Source organism: Tupaia chinensis, unplaced genomic scaffold (genome assembly GCF_000334495.1).
Source record: "Tupaia chinensis unplaced genomic scaffold, TupChi_1.0 Scaffold000159_1, whole genome shotgun sequence".
Classification (NCBI taxonomy): Eukaryota; Metazoa; Chordata; class Mammalia; order Scandentia; family Tupaiidae; genus Tupaia; species Tupaia belangeri.
In genome coordinates, this window is record NW_006159630.1 from 1,634,862 (window position 1) to 1,644,279 (window position 9,418).

At 61.5% G+C, this 9,418-nt stretch overlaps 1 protein-coding gene across 1 annotated transcript in view; it reads right to left on the reverse strand.

Moving 5' to 3' along the window:
• Window positions 1-9,418, reverse strand: part of RPTOR (regulatory associated protein of MTOR complex 1) — a 393,373-nt gene that overhangs the window by 34,254 nt on the left and 349,701 nt on the right. Inside the window, exons 22-24 of the mRNA XM_006145668.2 lie at window positions 8,689-8,792; window positions 8,205-8,388; window positions 4,524-4,634 (exon numbers count right to left, since the gene is read on the reverse strand). Coding sequence (XP_006145730.1) covers window positions 4,524-4,634; window positions 8,205-8,388; window positions 8,689-8,792 — 399 coding nt within the window. The remainder of the gene's footprint in view (window positions 1-4,523; window positions 4,635-8,204; window positions 8,389-8,688; window positions 8,793-9,418) is intronic.

The following is a 9,418-nucleotide window of genomic DNA, read 5'->3' on the forward strand; positions in this document are numbered from 1 at the left end:
CACACCCCCCACCGATCAGGGACCCAGATGGAGACCAGATGGGCCACCCACGCCGCCCACCGATCACGTACACGGATGGAGACCAGGTGGGCCACCCACACCGCCCACCGATCACGTACACAGATGGAGACCAGATGGGCCACCCACACCGCCCACCGATCGCATACGTGGGACGGAGACCAGATGGGCCACCCACGCTGCCCACCGATCACGTACACGGACGGAGACAAGATGGGCCACCCACGCCGCCCATCGATCACGTACACGGGACGGAGACCAGGTGGGCCACCCACACCGCCCACCGATCATGTACATGGATGGAGACCAGATGGGCCACCCACGCTGCCCATCGATCACGTACACGGGACGGAGACCAGGTGGGCCACCCACACCGCCCACCGATCATGTACATGGATGGAGACCAGATGGGCCACCCACGCTGCCCATCGATCACGTACACGGGACGGAGACCAGGTGGGCCACCCACACCGCCCACCGATCATGTACATGGATGGAGACCAGATGGGCCACCCACGCTGCCCATCGATCACGTACACGGGACGGAGACCAGGTGGGCCACCCACACCGCCCACCGATCATGTACATGGATGGAGACCAGATGGGCCACCCACGCTGCCCATCGATCACGTACACGGGACGGAGACCAGGTGGGCCACCCACACCGCCCACCGATCATGTACATGGATGGAGACCAGATGGGCCACCCACGCTGCCCATCGATCACGTACACGGGACGGAGACCAGGTGGGCCACCCACACCGCCCACCGATCATGTACATGGATGGAGACCAGATGGGCCACCCACGCTGCCCATCGATCACGTACACGGGACGGAGACCAGGTGGGCCACCCACACCGCCCACCGATCATGTACATGGATGGAGACCAGATGGGCCACCCACGCTGCCCATCGATCACGTACACGGGACGGAGACCAGGTGGGCCACCCACACCGCCCACCGATCATGTACATGGATGGAGACCAGATGGGCCACCCACGCTGCCCATCGATCACGTACACGGGACGGAGACCAGGTGGGCCACCCACACCGCCCACCGATCATGTACATGGATGGAGACCAGATGGGCCACCCACGCTGCCCATCGATCACGTACACGGGACGGAGACCAGGTGGGCCACCCACACCGCCCACCGATCATGTACATGGATGGAGACCAGATGGGCCACCCACGCTGCCCATCGATCACGTACACGGGACGGAGACCAGGTGGGCCACCCACACCGCCCACCGATCATGTACATGGATGGAGACCAGATGGGCCACCCACGCTGCCCATCGATCACGTACACGGGACGGAGACCAGGTGGGCCACCCACACCGCCCACCGATCATGTACATGGATGGAGACCAGATGGGCCACCCACGCTGCCCATCGATCACGTACACGGGACGGAGACCAGGTGGGCCACCCACACCGCCCACCGATCATGTACATGGATGGAGACCAGATGGGCCACCCACGCTGCCCATCGATCACGTACACGGGACGGAGACCAGGTGGGCCACCCACACCGCCCACCGATCATGTACATGGATGGAGACCAGATGGGCCACCCACGCTGCCCATCGATCACGTACACGGGACGGAGACCAGGTGGGCCACCCACACCGCCCACCGATCATGTACATGGATGGAGACCAGATGGGCCACCCACGCTGCCCATCGATCACGTACACGGGACGGAGACCAGGTGGGCCACCCACACCGCCCACCGATCATGTACATGGATGGAGACCAGATGGGCCACCCACGCTGCCCATCGATCACGTACACGGGACGGAGACCAGGTGGGCCACCCACACCGCCCACCGATCATGTACATGGATGGAGACCAGATGGGCCACCCACGCTGCCCATCGATCACGTACACGGGACGGAGACCAGGTGGGCCACCCACACCGCCCACCGATCATGTACATGGATGGAGACCAGATGGGCCACCCACGCTGCCCATCGATCACGTACACGGGACGGAGACCAGGTGGGCCACCCACACCGCCCACCGATCATGTACATGGATGGAGACCAGATGGGCCACCCACGCTGCCCATCGATCACGTACACGGGACGGAGACCAGGTGGGCCACCCACGCCGCCCACCGATCGCAAACGCGGGACGGAGACCAGGCACTTAAGGACTGGAGCAGGCTCTCGTTACCCTAACAGGAAATGACTGTGATGCAGCCTCTGCCATTTCAGCAAGCGGGCAGGCTGGGCCATACAGGACTCTTAGCTGCTTGGCTTCACTAGCCGGAAGCACCAGTGGCATCAAGAAACCCAAACGTGTGCCGAGCAAATCAAACCCCATTCACGACAGCTCGTACCCCACAATGGCAGCTCTTACTCTGCGTGACCTGGGTAGCGCTCTCTGAGCGTGTAAGTCCCAATACCTGGCGACTCCTCCCTCCCAGACCAGAAGAGCCTGGTGCAGGGAGAGGGCGCCTGGCCTGAGGGGTGGGTGTGCAGGGCTGCAGCCGTGACAAGCGGGCCGCACATCTCCCGGCGCCGTGTCTGTCCGTGTGCGTCCGTGGCTGTGGAGCACTTGTGTGTGGTTCAGAAACTGGACACGAGGCAGACACGCACGAGAAAGGCACCATGCCTGGTGCACTGCATGCACGGCAGCTGCGACGAAGTGGGTGAGTGGCTGAGACCCACTTCCTTCCTTACCTCTTGGCAAGCACCAATGTTCTGCAGGGCCGGCTCTCTGTCTTGCTTTTGTCCTTTTTACAAAATTATATCAGGCCAGTTAGGCGGCACAGTGGTTAAAGGCGCTGGACCCCACAGCGCTGACTGTGCGGTTCCAGTCCCAGACCCGGTGGTTTGAGGAAAGTGTGGGCTGCGAGTGCGCCAGACCCTGACTGGAGGATGGAGCAGAAGGGGCTGTGGTGTGGCCACCCCCGGGGGTGCATGCTCAACTCCCCGTCTCTCTCCCCACCAGGTGAGCACATGCACTTGACAGCAAATTAGAAATTAAAAAAAAAAATCACTGCAAGCATTTCCTCATGATCCCTGTATATTTTAAAGCTTCACTTTGAGGTAGGTCTAGTAATACCCCATGGAGTCGTCGGCAGCAGCCCACCTCGGGGGCCGTCTGAGTAGGGGCTGTTTGTTGTCATGACAACACAGAGGTCACGCTTCTCTCCGGCTAGGGTAACTGCACAGGACTGGCTGGGTCAGGAGGCGTGGTGAGCAAAGGCTCTGTGAAAAGCTGGGTCACTTTATACTCGGGGGCCACTCAGAACATGGACGCGCTCTCCTTCCGCAAGCGCAGGGGCTCCATGAACTGAACTTCACCACTCACCTTGACCACTGGCCGACGAGTCTGTGGTCTCGCCGACTAGAATCGGTTCCCACCGTAAGGAAACTGTGCAAGGGCAGCCCAGGCCCTTCTGTGGACCAGACTTAGAAGGGAGCCTGCGTGCGGCTGCCAGCAGGCGGTGGGTCTGACTTTTTGATAATCTATACGGGATGATGAGGGCCTTCTGCAAACATGCCTCGCCCTCGGCAGACCGAGGTTCTGTGGACCAGGGTGGGCCGGGAGCACGACCCTGGGCCTGTCAGGTCATCGTGTGACAAGCCTGACACAGTTAGCCCGGCTAGCAGAATCTGACGGTGCAGCCCACGGAATGGCCACCTGCCAGAGAGGATGATCTGCTGCAAGCTCTCAAAGGCAGGTGCCTCTCCTCTTCGAGGACAGGAAGGTAAAGGAAGCCTGCTTCTTTTGGCTGTTCTGTTTATCTTTTTTTTTTTTTTTTTAATAATTTTATTTAACTTATTTATTTATTTATTTATTTATTTATTTATTTATTTATTTATTTGTTTATTTAAATTTGACCAGAGAGGGACAGAGTGTATGTGTAGGGGGTGAGAAAGTAAGCTACCAGGTCCGGGACTCGAACTGTAGTTGACCATGTGGGAGACCAGTGCCCTTAACTACCATGCCACCTGCCAGCCCCAGTTCTTTTTTTTTGAAGAGGTTTTTACTATAGGGCATGTGTGCTCACCGGAAAGACAGAGATAGACAGAAAGCGAGAAATCACTCCCCCGGGGGATGGCCATCCCGCAATCCCTTCTCCTCCACTTTCCTGTCTGGATCTTGGGCACGCACACACACTAACCCAGTGTGAGTTTAAGCCACTGGGTCCAGGACTTGAACCGCAGTTGACTACATGGGAGTCCAGCGATGCAGCCATTACGCCAACTGCTGGTCCCATCTGTTTATCTGTTATTTTCAAAGCAGGGTCCCTGGAGAGGTCCCGGCTGGTGGAAGTGCGCTGCCATGCCTGGCCCTTTCCAGACAGTTGCTCTTGACAACCTCAGGCTCAGGACCCGCCCCCAACCTGAGCGGCTGGATCCCAGGCACTGTCACCACGCTGGCCTTTAGGCTGGACGAGAACAGACCGGGCCTCCTGTGGCCCAGCCTGTGGGGAGTGGGTGGCATGGCCAGCATGGGGGCCCCACAGACATGCTCCACGCACCTTCATGACGGGCTGGGCGAAGTACCGGGCGCTCCAGTCGCAGAAGCCTGTCTGCACGGTGGCGGAGATGAAGCTTTTGTGTCCAGCAGCATCGTCTGCGTCGTCCGCGGTCTGGGGTTCAGGCAGGAGGAGGGTGAGAGGAGGGGAACAGCAGGTGGCCACACAGCCCCGCACTCCCATGGGCCGAGGGTGCTCGTGCTCCTTCCCCACCTGTACCCCAGGGGCCCTGCTGGGGTAGGCCTGCGCCCAGGTGATGCAGTGATCCTGGCTGTACTTCTCCTGGCACAGGTGGGGGACGGCCCTGGAGCGACAGCGCCACCAAGGGTGGCTACCTGAGCCCGTGGCCACTTAACACCTGAGTGGGCGGAGCTGCCCACGAGGACGGTGCTTTGACTGTTTCCCGTGGGAAGTGCAGTGGCCGGTGGGCTGTCGGCGCTGTCTGCTTGTGCCAAGCCAGGTGCTCAGGGGCAGGCCTTCCCACTGCATCGGGGCAGAGAGGAGCTCCCTGTTGTCAGGGGGACCTGGCGAGACGGGGGCTTACGTCCCCCCAGAAGCAGCTGCCTTGGCTCTGGGGTGGAAGGGAGCCCCACCCCGCTGCAGGCTGTGCTGCCCATGGACCGTGGCCAGTGCCTGGCCCCTCCTGCTCAGCCTGCAATGATGTGGCCTCAGCCCCACCTCAGAGCCAGGCTGTGAGGCTGAACGGGCCTGGAGCTCATCGGCAATTCTGCTCTCAGATGTGGGGCACTACGGTCAGCCAGGCTGGCCTGAGTGGCATATGTGGACATCTGCCTGCCCCTGGCCGGGAGCCCCTTTAATCCCCGACATGTGATTCTTGCTCCAGGGTCAGCTGCAAGCTGGCAGTTTTTCTGTTTCATTTTTAAATTAATTAATTAGTTGTTTTAAGATCTGCTACAGGGTGCACATGCTCACCGGAGTCAGAGAGCAGGACAGAAAGCACCCTGCAGGGGCCATGGCCAGAATCCCTTCTCCTCCACTCTCCTCTGGATCTTGGGGACGCATGTGTGCCTAGCGTGTTTTTCTAGCTGCCACATCTGGGACTTGAAGTACTCAGTGCCTTAACCACCATGCCACCTGGCTGGCTCATTTTAAAATTCGTTAAAATTTTTTTTTTCTTTTCTTTTTTTTGGGAGAGGTTTTTGCCATAGGGCGCATGCGCTCGCCAGACAGACAGAGAGACAGAAAGCGAGAAATCACCCCCCATGGGGGATGGTCACGCCGCAATCCCTTCTCCTCCATTCTCCTCTGGGATCTTGGGCACGCACGCACACGTGCCTGGCGTGAGTTCTAAGCCACCCGGTCTGGGAGGTGAACTGCAGTTAACTACGTGGGAGTCCAGCGACATAGCCATTACGCTAACTGCTGGTCCCCGTTTAAAATTTTTTTTGAGGGCCGAGATTCTGTGCTTGTTTCAGGGTGGAGAGGGGAGAGAGAGCACCCCCAAGTGGGGGCTGGTCACGCCACAACCCCCTTCCCTCCACTTCTCCGTCCCGTCAGGATCCGGGATGCACATGCGCCTGGCACGCTTCTCAGGCCACTGGAGCTGGGACTTGAACTGTGGTCGGCTGAGGGGTCCTGCTGTGCCACCCCAGCCCTGCCTCCGGAAGGAGGGCCACCACACCCTCCCTCTGCAGGAGACGCTCACGCCCACCCGCGCCCATGGTGGCCAGGTGTCCAGGCACGTTCTGGAGGACCTCCCCTAACTGGGAAGGCAGTGATGGCACGGCTGGGTGCAGGCCCGGGTCAGCCTCCTCTCTCATGGCTCTGCAAACCCTGGCCAACGGAGCACCAGCTCCTCTTCCCACAAACGTCCTGCTCAGCTCAAAGGCACAGTGGACCACCTGGCCGTGAGAGGGAGAAGGAGTGCCCAGAGAGGACGGGCACCTGTCAGGACACTGCTGGGAGTGGGAGGGGGCGATCCGGGCGCGTCCTCGCTCCGTCGTGTGGAGTTGCCCAGACAGCGGAGCCAGCGGCCATGGCAGTACACAACTTAGCCCCATGGTCCGTGATGCTGGGGCAGCAGGGAAGGTTCCAGTTCGTGTCCCAAGACCTCCCTGTGTACAGGGCTTGGGCTGGTTGAGGCTGGGGTGGGGGTCAACATGAAGACCCCACGGGGTGCCTGGCTCTCTCGCCTCTCTCTTATTCTCTCACGAAGATAAAGAAACTTAGAAAGAACAGCAGGACAGTGAAGCAGACACCAGGCTGCAGCCCTGTGCATCCACGGAGACGGCTGTGCAGGGAGAAGCTGGTGAGAGCGAGGTCACGCCCGGCCCGTGGGCAGAGAGCACACCAAGAGCCTCCCCGCAGCAGAGGGGCCGGCCAGATCTGAGGGTCACCCCTCACGTCTGAGAGGCCAAGCAGTGGAGCCACCATGCCCGGCTCCTCAGACCGGGTTCACGGGTCGGCGTGTGCAAGGCGTCCTACCTGGTCTGGGCCCTTGTCGAACATCTTGCGTGTCCGGGGGAACTGATGGGAGTGCGGGGTGTACTGTGCCCCCACGGGGCCCGCAGTGCCTGGCCGGCCCGTAGGCAGGTCACGGCTGGCCGGCTGCTTGGCAGTTAACTACGTGGGAGTCCAGCGACATAGCCATTACGCTAACTGCTGGTCCCCGTTTAAAATTTTTTTTGAGGGCCGAGATTCTGTGCTTGTTTCAGGGTGGAGAGGGGAGAGAGAGCACCCCCAAGTGGGGGCTGGTCACGCCACAACCCCCTTCCCTCCACTTCTCCGTCCCGTCAGGATCCGGGATGCACATGCGCCTGGCACGCTTCTCAGGCCACTGGAGCTGGGACTTGAACTGTGGTCGGCTGAGGGGTCCTGCTGTGCCACCCCAGCCCTGCCTCCGGAAGGAGGGCCACCACACCCTCCCTCTGCAGGAGACGCTCACGCCCACCCGCGCCCATGGTGGCCAGGTGTCCAGGCACGTTCTGGAGGACCTCCCCTAACTGGGAAGGCAGTGATGGCACGGCTGGGTGCAGGCCCGGGTCAGCCTCCTCTCTCATGGCTCTGCAAACCCTGGCCAACGGAGCACCAGCTCCTCTTCCCACAAACGTCCTGCTCAGCTCAAAGGCACAGTGGACCACCTGGCCGTGAGAGGGAGAAGGAGTGCCCAGAGAGGACGGGCACCTGTCAGGACACTGCTGGGAGTGGGAGGGGGCGATCCGGGCGCGTCCTCGCTCCGTCGTGTGGAGTTGCCCAGACAGCGGAGCCAGCGGCCATGGCAGTACACAACTTAGCCCCATGGTCCGTGATGCTGGGGCAGCAGGGAAGGTTCCAGTTCGTGTCCCAAGACCTCCCTGTGTACAGGGCTTGGGCTGGTTGAGGCTGGGGTGGGGGTCAACATGAAGACCCCACGGGGTGCCTGGCTCTCTCGCCTCTCTCTTATTCTCTCACGAAGATAAAGAAACTTAGAAAGAACAGCAGGACAGTGAAGCAGACACCAGGCTGCAGCCCTGTGCATCCACGGAGACGGCTGTGCAGGGAGAAGCTGGTGAGAGCGAGGTCACGCCCGGCCCGTGGGCAGAGAGCACACCAAGAGCCTCCCCGCAGCAGAGGGGCCGGCCAGATCTGAGGGTCACCCCTCACGTCTGAGAGGCCAAGCAGTGGAGCCACCATGCCCGGCTCCTCAGACCGGGTTCACGGGTCGGCGTGTGCAAGGCGTCCTACCTGGTCTGGGCCCTTGTCGAACATCTTGCGTGTCCGGGGGAACTGATGGGAGTGCGGGGTGTACTGTGCCCCCACGGGGCCCGCAGTGCCTGGCCGGCCCGTAGGCAGGTCACGGCTGGCCGGCTGCTTGGTCCCGTCTCCCGTCAGGCTGGAGCTGCTGGTGCTGGACGCTGGGGGGGAGCCCCTGTGGGGAAGGATGGACAAGACGCCACGCACCACTGAGAGCCCCACCCGAGGCCAGACTCTGACGACTGCCAGGACCCCTCCTCCACCGGGCTGCTGGCACGGACAGCCCTGCTGCTCCCCTCGGCATGGAGAACCTCACGAGGCTCCTCAAGGCCACGGGACCAGGCCCGGGCGGCCCTGCTGTGATGCACGCCCTGGGATGGGGCAGGAGGAGCCTCTTGGATGAGGCAGGGAGAGGACGCGGGGGAGAGGAGGGCCAGGACTGGCGGCGGGAGCGTGGGCGGAGTGCGGCACTTACCCCACCTGCTGGATGTGCACGCCCTTGTTGGTCGGGCTGGCCGGGGCCGACTGGGTGAGAGACGAGGTGTCCAGGCTGCGCTGTGGCCGGGCGTTCACCGTGGCCTGAAGGGCAACGGGACAGAGGTGAGAGGTTGGGGCGCCAGTCTCTGCTCGGAGGTGGCCTCAGGCCGAGGACAACAAACGCCCCAGGGTGACCTGAAGACACCATGCTAGTCCTTTACTCTCTAGAACTCTCCAGAACCTGGGTGGAGTCGGCCTGGAACTGCTCTTCAGGAAGACAAATGCCCACTCCTGCCCGCTGCGCTGGCTTTGGTCCTTCTGGACCCTTCCCTCACCAGGGGCTATGAGTCTGCCATGAGACGATCTGGCCCCTGCTCTTTCAGGACCCAGGGTGGGGCTCCCCTCCCATGGGTGGCCTGGCAGGGGGAGGGGCTGGCTGGGGGCACCCCAGCACTTGGTGCCTGGCCAAGCAGCCGTCGGGATGCCAAGTCCCCGGAGCACAACCCCTCCTGCCTCCACGGTCCCTAAAGAGCTTGTGACCACTGGGAACCAGCAGTTAGCGTAATGGCTATGTCGCTGGACTCCCACATAGGCGACTACGGTTCGCATCCCGAACCCGGTGGCTTAAAACTCACGCCGGGCGCGTGTGCATGCGTGCCCAAGATCCCGAGAGGAGAATGGAGGAGAAGGGATTGCGGCGTGACCATCCCCCCTGGGGGGTGATTTCT